Below are 25,406 nucleotides of genomic sequence, written 5' to 3'. Positions count from 1 at the left end.
TTTTTTAGTGCCTTATTTTGCTTTTTTGCAATACCTACTGCCTTTTCCTGCCTTTTTCGTTACTTTGTTTTGCCTTTTTTGCAATACCTAGTGCCTTTTCCTGCCTTTTTCGCTATTTTATTTTGCCTTTTCCAGCCTATTTCGTTATTTTATTTTCCTTTTTTATAGGTTTTTAGGTCCTAAAAATCCGTTCCCTGGTTATGACAATTCATTTTAAGCAAAATGGACGGACGTGAACGTTGTATTATAATACGCATTTCGTGCGAGCTATTTAAGCTAAAAACTAAAAAATAATAAAAAAGAGACAAAGTTTCAAACACATCAGCGTCTCTAGTGTTATTTTAGATCTTTTGTTATGAATTTCTCTTTTTTCTTGCAAAATACGTCAAAATTATTGTCTGCATACGTCAAATCATTATCCGATTGAAAATAATCAAGACAGTGATTGAGACAATTGGTAAAGTATGCATGTATTAGTGAAAAAGTGTGCATGCACGTATTGCTGTTGTCATGACAGTATTGTCCGGTGTAAACCCTAAGTTACGTACTAGTTCATGATAGTTCGTAACAGTTGTTACAAATTATCATCTTTTGGCGTTTTTGTGCGCAAAAACGTGCATGAAATTTGCAAAGTAGGAGAAGTTGAGAGAGGAAAAATTTTAGAGGAAGTTATAAGATTTTACTTGATAAATTCTTACCTGTAACAATTTGCCTTTAAAAAAAGCATGTAATGAGCCTCTTGCATTTTACAAAAGCAAGGGCATTAACTTTTGGAATTGTAAAGTTAAAATTGCCAAAATAAAAATTTAATTAAAATGTCATAAAACTATTAACAGCTTGCAAGGTTTGCGTTTTCGTACTTTTTAGGATAGTTCTCTCATTGAGAGCGACTCCTGGAAACTATGTTATTGGCAATATATTTGTTAACTGGAGAATACACTAACAGATATTATTTTGTATGACGATGGAAACCCCTATATTAGTGTGAATTGCGCCAGCGACATGCGATCAGCTGTTTTTATTCTTGCAAGTTAAAATTTGTCCAGTAAATATTTGTAACTTACCATTCAAGGGAACTGTCACTTTCCCCAACTTTGAGAGATTTTTGGATACATTAACACCAAAAGGTAATAATTTGTGGTAATTGTTGCAAATTATTTGCTACATGTCTGTTCATGTAAGAAAATATCCAGTAACTGAACAATAACTTAATTTCCAGAAATCTCTCGATGAGAGAGCTATCCTAAGCTGTTTTTACTGGCAAATTGTTACAAGTAAGAACTTATCCAAGTAAAATCTTGCCATTCCTCTACGAAAACGATAAAATATGATAATTCGTAACAATTGTTACGAACTATCAGAAACTAGTACGTAAGCATACACACATTTCCGAACTGCAGAAACATCAAAACCATGTGTCAATTGCTATGCGGCCCTTATATGGCGAACGAATCGCGGGATAAATTTATTCCTCAGTTAGGTTAATTATTCGCCGAATAAACTTTAACAGACTATTGTACAACGCCATTTCGACTTATCCGTCGAGTTAGTACTTATTCGTGGCTTATCTGACTATTGAAAAACCGGCCCTTAAAGAATTAATTATAGTTGAAAAAAAGACGTGCCCATAGAAGCTCAGCGCCTAAACTGATTAAGGGCCGGTTGCTCAATGTCTGGTTAACACTAATCTCCGGTTAAACATAGTTATCGACTCCCTGTTGTATACATGGAGTCAAAGACGCCGATAACGATTTTTAACCGCAGATTAACGTTATACCTTGGTTATAATGCACGGGGCGAATCGTAACAAATCTCGGCGAATTCGTAAGGATCTATTGATTTTAGATGCTTCCGTTTTACATTGCGTTCAAGTGCATAATAACCGTTTGAATTCATTTCCCATACAATAGATAATTAAGTGACAGTTCACTCCGTTCCGTTACTTCCATTATAATCCAGACATTAACCAGACATTGAGTAACTGGCCCTAAGCTAGGCACTAACAGCGAACAAATCCATCTGATTTGTTCGCGCAGCATTTCGCCACTAACGTCGCACAAATCAGATCGCACTTGAACTTCAGCGAGATAAATATTTATGAGCGATGAAGCGGATGATAGGGTTGCATGTTTGGTTATTTATGCATGAAAAAACAAAAGAAAAAGCATAAAACGGAGGACGGGTACAAGTGAACTGTTTTTAAATAGAACAAAAAAAAAACAATATTATTATTCCGTACATGACAAGAGAGGAGCAAGAGCATTGTTTGTCCTCCGTTTGCCCATTGTTAGGTAGGATTTCCTTCCCCGCTTTATGCATACAAAGACTCTGGATATGAAGAGCCTTGAAAATAAGCGAAAACAAGTATATATGTACATTCCTACATACATATGTACATGCAACCATCCATATGTACACATGTAAGTAGATGTATAACAGCGTAAGAAACAGCATAAAGGTCTGATTATGCATTCTTCGCACAACCATTTGTACCAGTGCAATAGAAAAGTAACTTAAGAAAATGTGAAGCGAAATCTAAACTCAACAGATCACTAAGTTTTTAAAAGTTCTGCTAATTTCTGGGTAATGGAATACATACAACATACATACAAAGTACATACGAAATTACAGTTTGAAGTTTATGCGAAGTTGTGCGAAGTATGCATAATTAGACCATTACAATGCGCAAACAGAATATAAACAATAGCAAAGGGTGCAATAACTGTGTACATACAAAGCTAAAATTCTAACAATAGTTTACTACCGTTAACTGAAAAAAAAATATTTAAAATGCAAAATTACACTTAATTTTCTAGTATATTCTTCCAAAGAATCTTCCATCGTCGAAAAGCCCTCATGCGGCAATTCTTGGTCCCGCAAGAATTCTAAATTTTTAAAGTACCACAACGTGGGAACATATACATCTTCAGAGCCTGCTCTAGATTTCTCACTTTTCCGAATGTTTTGCAATTCCCGGCTGTAGAAGGCTTGTATGCCCTGATATTTTTTAAAGTTTCTATCGTGGCAATTTTGTCCACTTCCCTCAACTTCTCCAACAGTTTCTTCCATAATTTTTGCTTTAATTCCTATCTTTATATTTTTCACTTTTACTTTGCCAAATCGCAACTTCTCCCTTCAAAATTTAAAAATAAAAACAAGTCTTCTAAAAATCGCTTATTTGCAATGTCCCGCCATGTGCTCACTTCAATGGTTCAAATTACTCTGATATGACGAAATGGGTTAAAAGCAAACTGATCAGACGACATGGTTAATGTTCGGGAACAGCGCCACTAACGCGTTATAACGGTCGAACAAGTCAGAAGAGTTTGAATATTTTCAAATCTGTCTGATTTGTTGGCGCACCACGCCACTAACGAGAAAAATTACCGATTCTAGTATTTCTTTGGAAATGTACCCTTCATAGAGAGGTGATGTGAAATTTTGTATTTATGACTTTTACTATTCCCTTTCTCAGCGCAACATGTTTTTTAATCAACTGTCACCGTGACTTTTTTCCACCTTCGTTCATATAGTCGAAACACTGTGGGTCGCTTAGAGAAGCAACCTCTCGGTTATTTCAATAATGCGGGTTCGTTTTCATTTCATTTTTGATTTATTGGTTTATCCTATATCAAGAAAAGATTTACGAATACAATTGTACGAAAAGATGTATCGGAGGGGGTTTTCTGGTCAGGTGCATGATAAAATTCATTAAGTTTCTTGCAACGACTCTGAAGATGAGTTATTTACGAATCGATGAATGGATTATATATATGTAGAATGCAATTCTATAGTAATCCTTAACGCCCTCAGTATCGAAGTTGCATCTGCATGTTCGACTATATGCGTGTTCGACTACTTACTTGTCCGTCACTGGTTCAAATTCAGTAGCACGTACGCTATTTTTTCTTTAGTTTCCTAGGACAAAAAGATGCATCCTGGATGGTACACCGCCTAAAGCCGATACAGTCCTGGTGGCATGAATATAATTATGTGACCATTTCTGTCTGGGAAATGACAAGTGCTGTTCGCACTAACAAAATGAAAAGAAGTACATACGTGTGCATAAAATATTATGGCGGCAAGTGTTGCTTTTTGCGAATGCCTTAATACGCACAAAACAACTCTTGCCGCTATAATATGGTTGATCCTGTATTCCTCGGACTAAATCGAGTAAAACTCAAAAAAAAAAATAAAAATTCGCTCAGAGCGAGAGAGTAACACTGCAAAGTACGGGATCGCGTTCTAGTAAAAAATGGTAATTTCTGACCACTTCAACATAACCTCCAAATTTTGCTTGTAAAATTTTGCTTATTTTGTAAGTAAAAGCACTCAGCCTCACACATGTAAATAACCAAACATACTTACAAATTCATTAGAATCCACTCAAACCAGTTATTAAATTTTTTATAACATGCATTAGCAAAGTGCACTTTTCCTTTGTTTATAATTTCGTTGTCAAACACTTGACACATTTACCAGAATTTACCAGCAAAAAATGTTTGGACTAAAACTGGCAACTTTTGACAAAGAGAGGATCTTTTTTAGTATCTCATTTGTCCTCTCAGTTGCCAGAGAATCGAGTACGGGATCAATTTCCAGTAAAATCTGGTAAATTCTGGTAAAAAAAGGTATGTTCAGACTCATACGGGATCAAAACTAATATTTAGTTTGGCTCTTTCGCTTTTTGAAATAAACATCATACCAAAAGTTAGAGTCAAAACATATATTAAAAAATTATAACTTAAATTGGTTTAAAAATATTTAAGAAGCGTACGTCAGACACTTGCATGTGAACATTAAGATTTGCGGATTCTTATATGTATTTCTAAAGAACCTTTTAATTCTTCAACTTTTAATGGGATATTTATTGCAATAGGGAAGATTTACGTCACAATAAAAATTTCACATTCATTCTCACATTGAAGTGTATTTATTGCTTACAGCGGATGGTATGCTAGTTTTCCAGTGTTTTTATTGTTTTTCCTTCGCGTTTAGTTTTTCTGATTGTCAACCCACTGAATTCATAGCATAAATGTACTACTTTTAACAAGAAATGTATACTTTAATAAAAGTGCATAAAGCTGAAACTAACTTTAGAGTAGACTTTATTTCGACTGTGAATATGTCACATAATTTTCTATAAGTTATTAAATGGTTTTTATATAGATATTTTAGATTTTAATCGAAATGAACTATTAAACGCGTAACTTCTTACGATTAATTGCAATTTATAATCGGATGTTTCGGTTAAGCATTTGATCAATTAATCGATTATAATTTTGTTTTGCCATCACTAACGAAGACACTTGGCACTTACGCTGTGTTTCGAGAAATGCCTTGTAAAGTCCACTGCAGAGTAGCGGCTCGGGTAGATCCCGCAGGAATTCTTTAAGTAACGTTGCAACATCGTGTGGACAGGTTTCGTCGTCGATATTTGTAACCGAATTTTTATCAAAGTCTTCGCGCATCTAGAAAGTAAATTTATTTACTCAGACATTGAAAATCAAAGCGGCTATTAAAAGACTGTAATTTAAAAGAATGTTATACGCTACGTTGAGAAAAGTCGAAAACGGTTTAAAACGCTTCAGTACATGCGCTAGCAAAAAAATTGCCTACCATTTGTGATTATCAGAACAATTAAAAGATTTATCTAATTCGTGCATATCTGCGGAGTATATTTCTGTGGTCATAAGCAATAACCGCCTAAGTCGACTTAAGAAATAATTGAGTTATATATGCTATCGTATTCCTCAACTACTATTCCATGTGCATGTGAAGTCCCGATCTCGCCAGCTAGGCTATTTAAATGTTATAGACGAACATATTTTGGTTTCCCCAAAAGGTTAACATTACAATCCAAATGCTTAAAACGTTTTTTCTCGTTTCGTTTGAGGTTTTTCGACCTAGGCGGTTATTGCTTATAACCACAGACTCGTTCTTCAACACCCTACAAATTTCCTTCTTGAGTATCAAATGCACAATATTATTTTTTTCAAAGTTAGCGTTTGGTTTTTGGAGTTCGTCTTTACTTCAACTATGAATAGTATGCCCCAATGACTTTGTTATGTGGTCTCGAATTTTGGGTTATTTTTGCAGAGTTTTATTTTTGGAGAGTTATGGAAAGTCAAAATCAGTAAAACTAGCGTTAAAGAATTGCATTCGGCAACCCTACTTTCATGTCAAATATAAATCCGGGAGTGCATCATTAACATCAAACTACAATAGCACAGTAGCAGTGGCAGATTTTTGAAATCAACTGATTTTTAGAAACTGTGAATGAAGGGACACAATGCAGCCGTGGGCCGTCAGGGAATACTGATATCTGGGATCCAAGAGACGAAGTTGCACAGCAACCCAACCTCGTTGAGATGGGCTGAATGCAATGTGCACCGTCGCAATCGTCAGCGAATTTTAAATACTCGGAGTGAGCTTCGACAGCATACTCTCTTTCTCGGCGCACACAACCACAATTGCCAATAAAGTACAGAGCCGCAACAAAGTCCTCAAATTGCTAGCAGGCAGAACTAGGGGAAAATACCAAGAAACGTTCAACATCAGGAGGCATCTCCACGAACTGAAGGATGATGTTCAGGGCTGTGTACAACAACCACTGGACCCAGGGCTGCACATACTGGTAATTCACAAGGGAGATCGTTACCACTTACACAGACTCCCATTCTGTGAATACCGTCGTAAGAGTCGCATCACCAACTGTGGACGATTGTGATCTTCAACTGTCAAAAGAGATGCGCATAAAAAAGGATATGTAAACATCTAAGTAGGAGATACAAAATTATAGTTTATGGAGCTATTACTGAGCCACATTTCATATACCGCTCAACCACTTTATTCATAACTTCTGACACACATATTGCAGTGCATGGGGTTTAGTCGTTGCGCTGGGTATGCAGTTACAGTTGCACGACTATACTCAATCCCGACTCTTGCGTCCTCGTTCGCGCACTCTGGGAAACGTGAGCAACCTATGTGCAAGATTCGGAAGCCAATCCTAGTGAAGCATTGAGTCACGTCAGAAAGAGAAGGAGACTCGGTGAGGCCACTCCGACCTATTCGATTTAAAGGCTCAGTGAAGTCTGCAGCATATGTTCACCAGTAGGTGCCGGGCCCCGAAATGCAGTACTAGGTTCAAGCATAAAAAGATACTTCAAGCTACGTGGTAGTCTGCAGATCGAAAAACGAGAAACCAAATCGATCATGTTGTGAGATACGGAAGGTACGCTTCCAGTATTTTAGATGTCCGTACACTCCGAGGCCCAAACATCGACTCGGACTACTACCTTATTGCAGCCAGGATACACACCCACCTCTGTGCAGAAAAAAATGTGGACCCAAAACTACAAGAAAGCTTAACTTCGAAAAGCTGCAGTCACAACAGGCGGCCAATGCAATCGTTACTCGACTCTCATACTTACTCTCAGAGAGCACTTTTCAATAAACCGACATATGCGAGCAGTGGAACCACATTTCCCGTTCATTAAGTACCACCACCGAAGAAGTAGTCTGATTTCAGCGAGCCCGAAAGAACAAGTGGTACAATGAGGAGTATCAAGAAACTGCAGAGAAAAAAGATACCGCCTATAGGGCCACGCTGGGATCGGTCGCAACGCGAGCCATTTTGGATCGTAATAGGGAGCTGAGGATGGAAGCGAGACGTATTTGCCACAATAAAAAGAGAGAGACAGAAATACGAGAGTGCGAAGAGCTTGAAATGCTGGCCGACAGGAAAAACGCCCAAATAGTAAGGCAACTGACGGCCAGGGTGAACTCTTGTAAGAACACAATGGCGAACTACTGATTGATGTATAGAACGTACTTAAATTATGGAGGGAACACAATTCCACTAAAAGGAGGTGCCTATACGTCGCGATATCTGCAGTTGGCATGCCCGTGAAACTGATACGGCTGTGTAAAATGACGTTGAGCAAAAGCACCAGCTCCGTGCGAACTGGGAAAGAGCTCTCCGAGCCGTTAGCTACCAAACGGGGTTTCAGACAGGAATACTCCCTTTCCAGCAAGAGCTTAAGAACTGAACCGCTCAGGAACAATTTTATACAAGAGCCTGCGATTTCTGGCGTACGCCGATTACATCGACATCATCGGTAACAAGAACCGCGAAGTCTGTTCTGCTTTTTCCAAAATGCAAAAGGAGCCAAGCGAATGGATCTTGCGGTCAACGAGGCTAATACGAAATATCTCCTGTCATCAAACAAACAGTCAGTGCATTCGCGCCTTGGCACCCACGTCACTGTTGACAGTTGTAATTTCGAGAAAGTAGAGAATTTCGTTTACTTTGGGACCAGAATTAACACGGATAATGATGTCAGCATTGAAATCCAACGCAGTATCACTCTTGCTAACAAGTGCTACTTTGGACTGAGTAGGCAATTCAGGAGTAAAGTCATCTCTCGACGTATGAAAACCACACTCTATAAGTCACTCATCAAGCCCGTGTTGGTTTATGGAGCAGAAGCATTGATAATGACAACATCCGATGAGGTGGCTCTTGGAGTATTCGGGAGAAGGATTTTGCGGAAGATTAACGGGCCTTTACGCGTTGGCGAGTACCGCAGACGATGGAATGATGAGCTGTATGAGCTTTACAACGACATGGACATAGTGCAGCGAATACAGCGGCTCCGATGGCTTGGCCATGACGTTCGAATGGACTCCGACACTCCAGCTCTGAAAGTAGTCAACTCGGAACCCGCTGGTGGTAGCAGTAGAAGAGGGAGGCCCCCACTGCGATGAAAGACCAAGTGGAGAACTACTTGGCTTCACTTGCCATTTCCAATTGGCGTCAGTTGGCACAGTAGAGAAACGATGGGCTTGCTGTGTCGAAATCGGCCAAAATCGCTTTGGCGGTTACAGCGCCAAATAAGAAGGAGAAGAATACACACAGATAAACTTCAAAAAATGCAAACTAGAGGGGTGGGACTACGGTGACTGATTCGGGTTTTTCCAAACCGCTTTCCACTGGCTTTTTTGGACATCTATGGGCGGTTTTTTTAAAACTTGATTCTTCGAATATCGAGCCGGATTTTTTCATCGAACAATCCGGTTTTTTCATTTCATACAAATCTTGACTCTCGATTTATGTTTAGAGTTTTTCGAAGTTTTCAAGTCTTTTTCCAGTGCATGAAAACTTCTAAATAGTTTTAAAATTATATCCTAGCTTATTTGGGGATGAACAGTATATCATATTTAATTCCAATAAATGAATGTTTGGGGCTTAGACGTTATCTACGTATTTGGCAGAGCTTCTCCTCCAATATCGCGAGTGGCAGTAGGTACATCTAAGTACTTGGGTACGGCGGAAAATACGAAAAATGTCAGAAAAAATGCAACAAAGTGTAAAAAAAGATTTTAATTTAATTTCTTTTGATCTAAAACAAAAAACTTATTTTGCGTTGCTCTTTTTTAAATAAAAAGTGTCTTTACTGTCATTAGTTTTATTGTAATTTTTGGTCATAGCTTCATACCAAGGTAAGCATTTCCACTGTATGAAAACTATGTAAAATAAAACCAGTTTCGAATAACCCGAAAACTGGTGTTGAAAAAAAGGCGAATAATCGAACACCCTATGTGGGACATACACTTAGGTCTCTTTGTATGCGGCGTTTTTATACGGTTTTTCAAACCATTATTTCATAGTAGCGATTTTGAGAGTTTTTATTACTTTTTTCAGTGTGTAAGAGGCAATGCTTCTGATAAGTAATTTGTCTTTGTATTCTTACATAATTCATGTATTCATTGTGGTATTTTTATTTATTTTTGGTTAAAATACAGATAAAATTTTATTTATTTCATTAATGTTCAGTTTTACAAGGAATAATAGGTGTTGAAATGAAGAAATAAATATTTTTTTTACTTAATAATGCCTCACTGAATTTTCTTATGCGGATTTTTAGGATTTTTTACATGGAGTATCTGAATTTATGCGGTTTTTGAAAATGCTGGAACGCATCCCCTGTTTTTGTATTAAAGTAAAGAACTTTTTTATGCGGCTTTCTGAGGAACGCATGTACCGCATAAAAAGAGACCTAAGTGTACATATATATAACTCAAGATACGATAACAGCATATCGTCATTACTGAGTAATTTAAACTGGTTAAATGTAAAACAATTAATTTCATTCAACACAATGAAAATTATGTATAGTCCCTGCAGAGAAAGATACTAGTAGTGAACTAGAATGCTGCCAGTTTGCGTTTTCCCCCAACTGGTTCACGTTGTATCCTTTTTCAATATAAGCCACTGGTATTTTTAACATGGCGGTGTCATAGGAGATGTCAATTTTCCGCTCTAGCACATACTCGTTAATGAACTGGTATTTTTACTGGCTGGTTCGGCCTTTCACTGCGGAGAACAGGTATAATTATAGTCCATGACGAACTGGTATGACTTCCCCTTTGAATACGAGTTTATAAACTAGAATTTCTACCACCTAGCTTACTTTTTCCTACAACGAACTGGTATAATTATAGTTCATAATGAACTGGTATGACTGCCATCCTTAAACAATAGTTCATGAACTGGAATTTGTGCATACTAGTTTAGCTTTTCACTGCAGGGATGTTAAGAATGGGGCTCTTCCGAAATATTTGAGTGATAACTTTAGGTATAGTAGTGACACTATAAAGAAAGAGTGAGGGATAATTTAGACTCTCATTTTGCCAAACGGAAAATTGTTAAAACAGTATGGGTATTCAACTAATCGCGTAACTGCCTCGTAACTACGTAAACCTCGTAAATACGCCGGTTTTTCATACAAAGATAAGTAAGTTTACGAGACAGCGCGGCTCTGGATCTCGTCCGTGCAGACCGCATGTGCTTTCCAACCGAACACATATGTATTACTTCATAGTTTGTATCAGGGCTGCAAACCACTCCGAAAAACGGTGCGGTTAGGTTCAGTGGTTTTAACCACTCAGAAAAAGCTTGTACCGGTTCAAGAACCGCTTCCTGAGTATTCCTGAGCCGCGGTTCGGTTCGGTTAAAATAGTTAAATTTTTGTAATCCTAAACACGTAACACAAATATATGTATATAACAAGTAAGAAAGTCTAAGTTCGGGCGGAGCCGAACATTAAATACCCGGCGCAAGTATTAAATATATGTTTTTTCACCTTTCCGAAACCTTCCGCTAGATGGTAAGCCGGGGTGTATCAATTTTGAGTAAATTAGCGTCCTTCAATTTCGAAATATTGAAGTTTCAAGCATTTCTGAAATTCACCGTTATATGAGAAGCGGCCATTATTATAGTCCGATTTCAATAAATTTCAACGTTTTGCTTATATGTGGCAAGCACAATAACCACACCGAGTTTGGTACAAATTGGTAGAACGGTTACCGATATACATATATGTGATCATAAGTGGGCGGTGCCACGCCCATTTTCCAAAATTTTACCATAAACGTATTTCTTGGTAAAGAATTGTTGCAAGCATCAATTTTGAATAAATTAGCTTCAATATTTACTGATTTATCGAAGATTATGTATTTCTCTAAATTACCGTTATATGGGAAGTGGGCGTGGTTATTGAGCGATTTTAAAAATTTTCGGCCATTTGGTATGCTGTACCAAGGCCAACAACTGTGCCAAGTTTGGAAGAAATTGGTGCAGCGGTTACCAAGATATACACATGTAACCATAAGTGGGCGTGGCTACGCCTATTTTCCAAAAATTTATAATATTCTTATTTTTCGTCTAAAAATTATTGTAAATATTAATTTTGAGTGAATTTTCTTTAGTAGTTACTAAAATATCGCAGTTTTCGTATTTCTGCAAATTACCGTTATATGAGAAGTGGGCGTGGTTAAAGTCCGATTTCGCCCATTTTCAATACCAACCTACCTTGGATTAAGGGAAACCTTCATACCAAATTTCGTTGAGATATCTAAATTGTTGCTCGAGTTATCGTGTACACGGACAGACGGACAGACGGACAGACGGACGGACAGACAGACATGGCTTAATCGATTTCTTTTTTCATCCTGAGCATTTATGTATACATTTGTCTATATCTATCTCGATTCGTTTTGGCTTTTACAAACAACCGTTATGTGAACAAAATTAATATACCCTTGTGCACAAGTGCGCTCGGGTATAAAAACAAAAGGCTTTATTTTTGAGATCAAATTAAAATTTCCACATTTATGGGGGTGGAAAAATAAATAGGGACGCGAAATTTTACTAATTTTGGCGATATTTTTTTTGTTTATTTAAGGTTTACCTTTTTAAATATAGTTCGTCGTTTAACAAAAACTGAGTTCAAGTTTAAAACTTTGTGCAAAAATTATGAAAATTCTTCAAAGTTTCATCTAAATTACAAAATTTTAATGAGAAAAGTTTTTAAGTTGTAAGTCGATTTTTGTCAATTTTTTCACGGATTTGATTTTTTTTTGCTGCCGGTAATATGCATTTTTTCATATAAATATATTTCAAGCATTTTTATATGGCCGAAATTATAATTCAGAGATGCCATTCATGTCAAAAATGCTTGCAGTTTTATCACAGGGTGGTATTTTTAGACAAAGTTGTGTATTACAATACTTGAGAAATGCTTTAATGGAGTTTGAACCGAACCGAACCATTATTTGGAGCGGTTTACGTTTCGGTTTTGGCATTTCAAAATAAAAATGGTTCGGTTCGAAGCCCGTAAAACGCGACAGTTTGGTTCAAAAACCGGTTTGCAGCCTTGGTTTGTATTCATAAATGAAAAGCCTGGAGCGAAGGCGCGGCTTAGAATATAGTCTTTTCTAACCACCCACGTAGTGTGGCTCTGGAACTGGATCTTTCAGACAACCTACCTAGCCAGTAGGCCAGTTATCGGGTTGCTCAGAATCTTTTCGATTCAGACTGACTCTGTTATAGTAATATATCTTGATTAATGTATATACAGTATATTTTGCTTTGCTTCCTCTATCCTTAAGTGCACATTTAAGATACCAACCCCAAAATGCGCATCAAAAGTATTATTTTTAACATTTATAAGGAAACTGCTCCGATAGATGCATTCAACAAACCTGCACATTGGCGATACCTGCCTTAAAAATTGTGCGACTAGCATCAATTATTTGGAGGATGGTTCCGTGCGCAGAAGAGGAAAACTTTTGACTGCCATTCACCTGGGAGTGGCCAGAAGCGATTCTTGTGCGTACGGTTCAAATCGCAGCTCACAACGTCCGGATATTTATATCCACGTATCCTCTGGGTAGCAACCAAACACCCGTTTGGGAGCGAGCTAAAGTGAGAAGGCGTAAAACTTCGCGTGCGCTGGGTTTGGGTCCCGCCACGTTAAAACCCCGCCCAATGAAAAGAACCAAACAGCCTCGGATGAGACCCCCTTTTTCTGATGACGACCACGGCAAACGTATAAAGGACTATGATTTAAGGGTATGCACCTGGAATATCCGGACCCTTAATGGGGAAGGTGCCTCTGCCCGGCTGGTTGATGTCCTCGGGAAGACAAAGGCTGACATCACCGCCATCCAAGAAATGCGATGGACGGGGCAAGGTAAAGTAAGCGTGAAGCCTTGCGACGTCTACTACAGTTGCCACGTAAAGGAGCGCAAATTCGGTGTTGGATTCGTGGTAGGAGAGAGACTCCGTCGCCGAGTACTGGCGTTCACCCCGGTGGACGAACGTCTAGCCACAATCCGCATCAAAGCTAGATTCTTCAACATCTCGCTCATCTGCGCCCATGCCCCGACGGAAGAGAAGGATGAGGCGTCCAAGGATCTCTTCTATGAGCGCTTGGAACGTACATATGAGCGCTGCCCCCGACACGATGTCAAAATCGTGCTTGCCGATTTTAATGCCAAGTTGGGCAGGGAAGGGATCTTTGGCGCCACTGTGGGAAAATTCAGCCTCCACGACGAAACGCCCGATAACGGACTGAGGCTGATCGACTTCGCCGGGGCCCGAAATATGGTAATATGTAGTACTAGGTTCCAGCATAAGAACATCCACCAAGCTACATGGCTGTCTCCAGATCGAAAAACGAGAAACCAAATCGATCATGTTGTGATAGACGGAAGGCATGCTTCAAGCGTTTTGGACGTACGTACACACCGAGGGCCAAACATCGACTCGGACCACTATCTTGTTGTAGCCAAGACACGCATCCTCCTCTGTGCAGCAAAAAACGTGCGCCCAACAATGCAAGGAAAGCTTAACGTCGAAAAGCTGCAATCACAACAGACGGCCAATTTATTCGCCACTCGACTCACACACCTGCTCTCTGAGAGCACTCTTCAACAATCCGACGTACGCGAGCAGTGGAACCACATTTCCCGATCATTAAGTACCGCCGCCGAAGAAGTAGTTGGATTTCAGCGAGCCCGAAAGAACAACTGGTACGATGAGGAATGTCAAGAAGCCGCAGAGAAAAAAGATGCCGCCTACAGGGCCACGCTGCGATCGGGCGCAACGCGAGCCATGTGGGACCGTTATAAGGAACTGAAGAAGGAAGTGAGCCGTATTTGCCGCAATAAGAAGAGAGAGGCCAAAATACGTGAGTGCGAAGAGCTTGAGATGCTGGCCGACAGGAAGAACGCCCGAAAATTCTACCAGAGGGTTAGGCGACTTACGGAAGGTTTCAAGACCGGGGCGAACTCCTGTAAGAACAACAATGGCGACCTAGTGACCGATGTCCAGAATATACTTAAATTGTGGAGGGAACACTTTTATAACCTACTGAATGGTAGCAGCGCTGAAAGTAGTGAGGAAGACGAACCCGAGTCCCCAGTCGATGATGATGGAGTAGCTGTCCCACCGCCTGACTATGACGAGGTACGAATAGCGATTACGCGGCTGAAAAACAACAAAGCTGCTGGAGCTGACGGCCTGCCAGCCGAGCTATTCAAGTACGGCGGCGAGGAGCTGATGAGGTGCATGCATCAGCTCGTATGCAGAATATGGTCAGATGAACGCATGCCCGACGACTGGAATTTAAGTGTGCTCTGCCCAATCCACAAGAAAGGCGACCCCGCCATACGCGCCAACTACCGCGGAATTAGCCTTCTAAGCATAGGTTACAAGGTCTTATCGAGCGTATTGTGCGAAAGACTGAAGCCCACCGTCAACGAGCTGATTGGACCTTATCAGTGTGGCTTTAGGCCTGGAAAATCCACCATAGATCAGGTATTCACAATACGCCAAATCTTGGAAAAGACCCGCGAGAATAGGATCGACACACACCATCTATTTGTCGATTTCAAAGCCGCTTTCGACAGCACGAAGAGAAGTTGCCTTTATGCCGCGATGTCTGAATTTGGTATCCCCGCGAAACTAATACGGCTGTGTAAAATGACGTTGAGCAATACCACCAGCTCCGTCAGAATAGGGAAGGACCTCTCCGAGCCGTTTGATACCAAACGAGGTTTCAGACAAGGGGACTCCCTTTCGTGTGATTTCTTTAATCTTATGTTAGAGAAGATAATAAGAGCCGCAGAACTGAACCGCTCAGGCACAATACTTTATAAGAGCGTACAATTGCTGGCGTATGCCGACGACATCGATATTATCGGTAAAAACAAGGGCTACGTCTGTTCTGCCTTCTCGGGATTGGATAGAGAAGCAAAGCGAATGGGTCTGGTGGTGAACGAGGACAAAACGAAGTATCTCCTGTCAGCACACAAACAGTCAGAGCATACGCGTCTTGGCACCCACGTCACTGTTGACAGTTACAAGTTTGAAAAAGTAGACGACTTCGTTTATTTGGGAACCAGCATTAACACCAATAATAATTTCAGCCTTGAAATCCAACGGAGAATCACTCTTGCCAACAAGTGCTACTTTGGGCTGAGTAGGCAATTGAGAAGTAAAGTCCTCTCTCGTCGTACAAAGATCACACTCTATAAGTCACTCATCATGCCTGTGCTGGTGTATGGCGCGGAAGCATGGACAATGAAAGCATCTGATGAGGCGGCTCTTGGAGTTTTCGAGAGAAAGATTCTGCGAAAGATTTACGGACCTTTACGCGTTGGTGATGGCGAATATCGCAGACGATTTAACGATGAGCTGTATGAGCTTTACAACGATATAGACATAGTGCAGCGAATTAAAATTCAGCGGCTCCGCTGGCTTGGCCATGTCGTTCGGATGGACAGAAACGCTCCTGCTCTGAAAATATTCAACGCGGGCCGCGATGCTGGTAACAGAGGAAGAGGAAGGCCTCCTCTGCGTTGGAAAGACCAGGTGGAGAAGGACTTGGCTTCACTTGGCATTTCCAATTGGCGTCAGTTAGCACAAGAGAAATGACTGGCGTGCTGTTTTGGACTCGGACAAAATCGCTTAGGCGGTTACAGCGCCAATTAAGGAGAAGAAGAAGTATCAATTATCAATGAAAGTATTACGTTTAACTGCACTGGCCTTACAATTACCTAATTTTACAACCTTTTATTTATTTTGCTCATCTCGCAGAACAACGAAAATGGGTATCAATTTATGTATTTATATAGATAATTAGATAACATTCAGTAAAAATTTCGCTTGCAGTAATTTCTACGCGGTAAGTGCTCCTCCATTATTTGGTTTCATAGGGATTCGGATAGCTTCGTCATTGAAGTAGTAAAGAAAATTCGCTTGAGTGCCTTTTTCGGTTACGTGCACAAGTTTTTCGTGCAAAGAAGGATGTGCAGCTAAGCAAAATATACTGTACATAAGTTTGTACATAAATTATGTGTGCATTCCAAAACTTAACAAGTAAAGAAGTATAAGTTCGGGCGACCCCGAACTTTATATACCATGCGCAGGTATCAAATATCGTCGTTTCAACTTTCTCTAAACTACCTTTGCATGATAAGTAGGGGTGCTTACCCGATTTCAAACGTTTTCGATAATATGCAGAGTTAGACTTAATGATNGTTTGTACATAAATTATGTGTGCATTCCAAAACTTAACAAGTAAAGAAGTATAAGTTCGGGCGACCCCGAACTTTATATACCATGCGCAGGTATCAAATATCGTCGTTTCAACTTTCTCTAAACTACCTTTGCATGATAAGTAGGGGTGCTTACCCGATTTCAAACGTTTTCGATAATATGCAGAGTTAGACTTAATGATATAATTGAACCTACTTAGGTACAAATCGATAAAGTGGTTACCGAGGTACACCTTTGTAGTTATAAAGTGGCCGTGCTATGGTGTAACTCTTAACTTGAAGTAAATTAGCGTTCTCGGTTATTGAATTATCGGAGTTTTGGTATTTCTGAAATTTACCGTTATACGGCAAGCGGGTGTAATTTTAGTCCGATTTGAATAACTTTCAACAAATTGCTTTTCCCTACCAATGTTATTAAGTGCACCGAGTTTGGCGGAAATTGATGAAACGGTTACCGAGATACACATTTGTGGTCATAAGTGGGCGGCACCACGCCCATTATCCAAAAATTTATAATAATCTAATTGCCTGCTAAGTGGTTATCGCAATCATTGATTTTCAGTAAATTAGCTTTATTAGTTATTGATTTATCGCAGTTTTCGTGTTTCTGTAAATTACCGTTATATGGCAGGTGGGCGTGGTTATCGCCCGATTTCAAAGATTTTTAACAGATTTTTTAGCTAGACCCTACCCAAGCCTCGTACCGAGTTTGGTAAGTATTGGTGAAGCGGCTACTGAGCATTTCATCATAAATATCGCATTTTTTGTATTTTTCGAAAATACCGTTATATGGGAAGTGGGCGGTTATAGTCCGATTTCGCCCTTTTTCAATACCATAATAATAATAAAGGACAACCTGCATACCAAATTTCGTTGAGATATCAGAATTTTTGCTCGAGTTATCGTGAACACGGACAGACGAACAGACAGACATGACTTAATCGACTTCTCTTTTCTCATAGAAGTAAAAGTCTAACTTGCGGATTTTTACCTTTTTTGCTTTTCAGCGACGATGTGGGTTACACCCTTTCCATACTATACTAACGATATACTGCAGATCAATATCTAATAAATCCATATTTAAAACTGTGCAAAAATTCTGCAAAGTTGCATCTAAATACTAAACTTTTTAACCAGACTTTTTAGAATTTTACTAAGACCGCATTTTTATAGCCCACTAAATTCGAATAAATACAATAAAGTTTAAGTTTTAAGTTGCCAAAATATCGCGTTGGTTTTGATAATTTTTTTCTGAAAAAATTTCCAAAAATCAACGCGATTTTTGCATTACTCAAAGAAAATTCTAAAGAATCCGATTAAAAGTTGAGAATTTTGATGAAACTTTTCAAAATTTTTATAATTTTTGAACAAAATTTAAAATATAAATTTATATGGTTTTTGTTAGATATTGAGAGGCACTTTAATAGAAAAATAATAAATATTACATAACGAGTAAAGAAGTACAAGTTCGGGCGAAACCGAACTTTATATACCCGGCGCACGTATTAAATATCGTTTTTTCACCTTTCAGTAAACTGCATGATAAGCAAGAGTATTTTTCCCGATGTCAAACAGTTTTGTTAATATGATATTAGATATTGAAATAATTGGAGCACGTTTGTAGGAAATCGATATGGGGGCTATCAATATACACTTATGTATGTAGTCATAAGTGGGTGGTGCCACGCCCATTTAACAAAGGGCAAGTTGGCGTGTTTAGTTATTGAAATATCGGAATTTTTGTATTTCTGAAATTTACCGTTATATGGTTGGTGACGGTAATTTTAGTCCGATTTTAAAAAGTTTCAACATATCGCGTTTTTGAGCCAATGTTGATAAATGTACCGAGTTTGGTAGAAATTGATAAACCGGTTACCGAGACACACATATGTAGGCGTAAGTGGGCGGTGCCATGCCCATTTTCCCAAAAATTTCCCTAAGTAGCATTTTCCGCTGAGGTCATTGTATATATCGATTTTGAGTAAATTAGTTTAAATACTTACTAATTTATCGCAGTTTTAATATTTCTGTAAATTACCGTTATATGGGAGGTGGGCGTGGTTCTTGTCTGATTTACAACATTTTCAAAGGGTTTCCTAGTGAGGCTCTAAGCAATGCTCGTACCGAGTTTGGTGGGGATTGGTGAAGCGACTACAGAGACACAGCATTTCATCGTAAGTGGGCGGTGCCACGCCTATTTGCATAAAATTTCATAGCTGTCTTATTTTAAGCCAAAATTCTACTTCGTGTACTAACTTTAAATAATTTAGATCCCGTATTTACGAAAATATCGTAGTTTTTGCATATTTCGAAAATACCGTTATATGTGTGGTGGGCGTGGTTATTGTCCGATGTCGCCCCTTTTCAATCCAAACCTACCTTGGATAAAGGGAAACTTACCTACCCAATTTCTTGTATACGGACAGACAGACGGACAGACATGGCTTAATCGATTTCTTTTTTNGTTATATGGTTGGTGACGGTAATTTTAGTCCGATTTTAAAAAGTTTCAACATATCGCGTTTTTGAGCCAATGTTGATAAATGTACCGAGTTTGGTAGAAATTGATAAACCGGTTACCGAGACACACATATGTAGGCGTAAGTGGGCGGTGCCATGCCCATTTTCCCAAAAATTTCCCTAAGTAGCATTTTCCGCTGAGGTCATTGTATATATCGATTTTGAGTAAATTAGTTTAAATACTTACTAATTTATCGCAGTTTTAATATTTCTGTAAATTACCGTTATATGGGAGGTGGGCGTGGTTCTTGTCTGATTTACAACATTTTCAAAGGGTTTCCTAGTGAGGCTCTAAGCAATGCTCGTACCGAGTTTGGTGGGGATTGGTGAAGCGACTACAGAGACACAGCATTTCATCGTAAGTGGGCGGTGCCACGCCTATTTGCATAAAATTTCATAGCTGTCTTATTTTAAGCCAAAATTCTACTTCGTGTACTAACTTTAAATAATTTAGATCCCGTATTTACGAAAATATCGTAGTTTTTGCATATTTCGAAAATACCGTTATATGTGTGGTGGGCGTGGTTATTGTCCGATGTCGCCCCTTTTCAATCCAAACCTACCTTGGATAAAGGGAAACTTACCTACCCAATTTCTTGTATACGGACAGACAGACGGACAGACATGGCTTAATCGATTTCTTTTTTCATTCTGATCATTTATATCTATCTCGATTTGTTTTGCCTGTTACAGACAACCGTTATGCGAAAAAAGTTGTAATACCCTTATACACAAGTGCGCTCGGGTATAAAAAGAGAAATATAGCCAAAAGTGGCCAAAATAAGGCGTATCTATTATTTTGGCCACGGGTGTAGTATATATATGTATAACTTTGGCCCAAAGTCCTCTCCACTCCTACCTACCCACACTCGACCCCGACACACCTATTCACTTATTGAGTGTCCAGCATGTGGAGGTTGCCCTACGAAATCCACCATCTCTTCACATGCCCACTCAACCCAACTTTTCAACGTATGAAACGCAGTAAACTTCTATTTATGTTAATAATAATAACAGACTGGCACTTACACAGATGTTAGTGTTTGGCCGGGCTTCTCCTCCGATTTTTGGGATGCGCCTTGATGTTGTCACACAAAGGGCAGGGACCTACAGTTTTACGGCGACTCCAAACCGCGATTGTATTTTTATGAGAAGCTGTTTTTCATGGCAGAAATACATACACTCGGAGGTTTTCCATTGCCTGCCGAGGGGTGACCCCTGTTAAGAAAAAACCTTTTTTCCATTTTTTTTGCGATGTTGCTTTGACCAGAGCTTGAACCCAGGCGCTCCAGAGTGGAAGCGCGGCCGCCGCTACTGAAGCCGAAAACACAACAGCAATAATGTAAACAAAAATAATGGATTGTCATATAAAACACTCACTGACAACTCATGTTGTGTTTGCTGCGGCAGTCACTGTCAATATTAGCAGTAACAGCTGATTTTAAAAACTGCCACTGCCATTGCGCTATTGTAGTTTGGGCTTAAGACTGTATACGTAATTTTCCCTTTTCAATGAGAGAATTAGACGTGGAAAACTCTCGATAGTGTTGACTATCGATATATGCCGATAGTATTGTTGAACAATATCGATATATCGATACTATCGGGCATATTTCATTTATAAAAAAATAATAATTTTTATTTTAAGACGTTGTTTTATGAATTTAAATTTACTATATCTTTTGCAATTTTATTTGTTTGCATAAACATTTTTCTGAAAAAAACCTTCAGTTTTGTTCGACGATCGTTAATGGTTGTTAATTCGACCTTGCTGAAAACTCTCTTTGACTCAACAGATGATGCTGGAATCCAAAGGCATTTGATACCACATACTATATATGTATATTAAGCGTGGTTTTTGATGGCAAATGATATCGAGGATCCATAACATTAAACAAATAATTAAAACATTTATAATTAACTTTTCTGAACGGTTTAAGATCCCGATTACCATAAAGAAAACTGCTTGATTTATTTCTTTTTTACGTTGACTTTCATTATCATATGCGTATTGTTAACACAAGACCATAATGTTTTAAAGGTAAATGTAATTTTTATCACACAAAAGAGGTTGCAATTAGGGATGCGCGATTAATCGGTTAATTAATTTTCTGATTAATCATAATCCTGACGCCAAGCATAATAAGCAGCGCTGCAATAGATTTACCTTTCTTTAGCTTTCGAAAAATTTTAGATTTTTTCTTGTGGTGGAGAATGCGCGTAATACAGATTTAACTTTTCGAATCCCCCATTTTCGTGTAATAAGAACTACCAAATCATTGATAAGAGTTACCAAGACCCATTGTTTTATTGATTATTTATAATCCGCCCCAAGGGAGACAGTTTTCTTATTAGTCTTGCATTACAGCCGATAGTATCGATAGTCTTAAAACATCGATCGTATTTTTTTAAAAGACAAACCATCGATATATCGGTAGTATCGTCGATATTTTTCCACCTCAAGAGAGAATATCCAAAAGACCGCGAAAACGTGAACCTTGCGAGAAGTTACCAGTTTAATCAAATTTCATTTAATGATTTTATTTGGTCGGTTAAGAATTGGATTCTCTTATTTGTAATTGCAAACTTGCAGAAAGTTATCCGTTGCGCTTTTCGTACTGGAAGTATATCCAGTAAAAGCTTGAAACTTCCCTTCAAATTAACTGATATTTGTTCTTTGAAAATTGGCTTCTTTGCAAGCGGCAAAACAATTACAGTATATTTTGCTTTGCTGCCTTTATACTTAAGTGCACATTTAAGATACCTACCCACATTATTCTTAACATTTATAACGAAACTCCTCCGATAGATGCATTCAACATACCTGCACATTGGCGATACCTGCCTTAAAAATTGTGCAACTATTATTAACTATCAAAGAAAGCATTAGGTTTACCTGCACTGGCCCTACAATTACCTAATTTTACAAGCTTTTATTTATTTTGCTCATCTCGCAGAACAACGAAAATGGCTATCAATTAATGTAGTTATATAGATAATTAGATACCATTCGGTAAAAATTTCGCTTGCATAAATTTCTACGTGGTAAGTGCTCCTCCATTATTTGGTTTCATAGGGATTCGGATACCTTCCTCATTGAAGTAGTAAAGAAAATTCGTTTAAGTGCTTTTTTCGGTTAAGTGCACAAGTTTTTCGTGCAAAGAAGGATGTGCAGCTAAGCAAAATATACTGTATTTAAGAAAATACACTAAAGGCCGGTCCACATAGAACTTTCGCGTTGGCTCTGGCGTTGGTGTTGGTTTGACAGAACGCACGTTAAAAGTATGCTTGCTACTAACGACAGACAAACTAACATTTCATATCAATAATAATTATAATAATAGATTGGCGCTTATACATATGTTAGTGTTTGGCCGAGCTTCCCCTCCGATATGTGGCGTGCGCCTTGGTGTTGTGACACAAAGCGGAAAGACCTACAGTTTTACGCCGACTCCGAACGACGATTGTATTTTTATGAGAAGCTTGAATTTTTATGCTGGCAGAAATACACTCGGAAGTTTGCCATTGCCTGCCGATTGACGACTGCTGTTAAGAAAAAAACCTTTTTCTATATTTTTGCGATGTTGATTTGACCAGGGCTTGAACCCAGGTGCTGAGGAGTGAAAGAGCGCACTGCTTACCACTACACCACAGCGGCCGACATCATCAATACTTGCATGAAAAACGAGATTCATTGCCCGCACTTGATTAAGAAATAAACATTTTTCACATAATTTTATTTATTTGCAACAGCTGACGAACGACGCACGCGAAAAGTTGAGAGTAGGCCATCTTTCTGCTTTATGTTGGCGTTAGCGTTGCCAAATTTTGACTATGTGGACGGCTGCATTTGAATTCATGTATTCATAGTCAGCTGTTGAAGAGACTCTAACGCCAAAGTTGAATGTGGACGGGCCTTTATTGTTTGCCATTCAATAGCTTTCGGCCATCTGAAACCAATGGCAGGAGGTATAAAAATGGAATATAAAGACACATATCATTATCCGTATTTGGGGATTTTGATTGTCTCGATTTCGTAGCTGGAAGCAACAAATAATAAAAGCAAGAATAAATTGATTTTAAACTTAACAAGTAAAGAGGTATAAGTTCGGGCGAAACCGTTGCAGGTATCAAATATAGTTTTTTCACTTTTCTGTAAACTACATGAATAGCTGCGGTTCTGCCGATTCCTAACATTTTCGATAATATGCTCAATTAGACTTGAGCGTGTATGAATCGGTAACAAAGTTGGCGGCGAGTTAATTTTTTTACAAGTAAGGGGTAAATAAAACTTCACTAGCCCATGAGGTTAGTGAACTTTTTGACAAATGCATAGAACATTTTGACAATCCCAAAGATTGTTGATTTCTGTCATTGTTCATTAAATCCCAGCACCAAATTTAAGCCAAAACAATAAAATATTAGGAAATGGAGCCACCAGCAAAACAAAATTAAGAAGTATTGCACTATATTAAATATTTATTGAAAACACATTTCTTTAATTGGTTAAAGTTAAATTTATTAAAAGCTTAAATTAATGAATTGCAATCAAATAGATGATTCCTTAAAATATTCATTTCACTTCAATTTGTAATATTTTATTTCGCATAAATCTGCGGTTATCACAAATTTACAGCTGCAAAAAAGATTTCATTCCACACCGCATATTTGCAAAACTGTCTCACCATAGTAAAAATTAGTGTTGCGAAGTATCGAGTACTTTTGAGGAGCGAGGTCTTTGGTATCGATACTTTTAAGGATCTGATATTTTCGAAAGTACTGAGTACTTTCACTTTACTTTTCACTTTATTCAAATTAGTATTATAATTGGAAACTATTGAAACTTCAAATTGAGGACAATCATTTCTGAATACCGGTAAATGTAAACAAAACACAGTACTTTTAAGTATCTATGCGAAACGTAATACTGAGTACATTGAATCGATCCTGAGAACCGAGTATTTTTGAATACTGAGTACTTTCGAGTTCCCCTGTGAGTACTTTCGAGTCCTTTTTGAGAACTGAGTTATTTGGAGTATCTTTATCGATACTTTTAAAAATCGAGTGCGGTCGATCCTTTTGAGAATCGAGTTCTGAGTATTTTTGGTATCGATACTGCCCAACACTATTATTCACCAGCTTTTCCCACAGAACTTTGTTACCGATTCACACAGGCCCTTAATGAAATATTTTATTTAACTGGGCTTGGTAGAAATCGAACTTATGTAGACATAAGTGCGCGATTTCCTGTTAAGGTATTATTGTAAGTTTGGAGTAAATTATCCTCCTTATTTATTATTGAAATATAGGAATTTACGTATTTCTGAAAGTTATCGGTATATAGGGCGTAGGGCAATAACTCCACCGAGTTTGGTAGAAATTGATAAATCGGTTACCGATATGCACATATATATATGTATATGTAGTTAGTAGTGAGCGGCACCACGTTTGCTTTCCAAATCTTTGTAATAATCTGATTTACTGCTACAAGGTTATCGCAAACAGTGATGGGCACACCTAAATACTTTTGTACTTAAAGTACCACTTTGGGCACTAAATATACAAATACTTAGTATTTGGAGATGTCTAAATATTCAAGTAAAAAGAACTTAGGTATTTACTACTAAGTACTATTTACTTAGGTATTTAGGAGCTGCTAAGTACCCAAGTAAACAATGGAGTGCAATGGGGTATAGTCATTGCGCTGGGTATGCAGTTACAGTTGCATGGCTATACTCAATCCCGACTCTTGCGTCCTCGTTCGCGCACTCTGGGCAACGTGAGCAACCCATGTGCGAGATGCGGTAACCAATCCGAGTGGAGCCTTGGGTCACGGCAGAAAGAGAGGGAGCTTCGGTGGGGCCACTCTGACTTATTCGGTTTAAGGGCTCACTGAAGTCTGCAGCGTCTGTTCACCAGTAGGTGCGGCTGCAAGCGGGTGTCTGCTTGGAGCAAGCGGCTCGCTATATAAACGT

General features: G+C 38.6%; 1 protein-coding gene across 1 annotated transcript in view; it reads right to left on the bottom strand.

Moving 5' to 3' along the window:
- The window catches only part of RhoGAP102A (Rho GTPase activating protein at 102A), a 280,795-nt gene that overhangs the window by 62,347 nt on the left and 193,042 nt on the right, over window positions 1-25,406 (bottom strand). Inside the window, exon 8 of the mRNA XM_017630466.1 lies at window positions 5,321-5,471. Coding sequence (XP_017485955.1) covers window positions 5,321-5,471 — 151 coding nt within the window. The remainder of the gene's footprint in view (window positions 1-5,320; window positions 5,472-25,406) is intronic.

This window comes from Rhagoletis zephyria, unplaced genomic scaffold (assembly GCF_001687245.7).
Source record: "Rhagoletis zephyria isolate East Lansing unplaced genomic scaffold, Rhagoletis_zephyria_1.1 Rzeph_scaffold_00089, whole genome shotgun sequence".
Classification (NCBI taxonomy): domain Eukaryota; kingdom Metazoa; phylum Arthropoda; class Insecta; order Diptera; family Tephritidae; genus Rhagoletis; species Rhagoletis zephyria.
The sequence above is the reverse complement of the archived record's forward strand: the minus strand, read 5'-3'. Positions and strand labels throughout refer to the sequence as shown.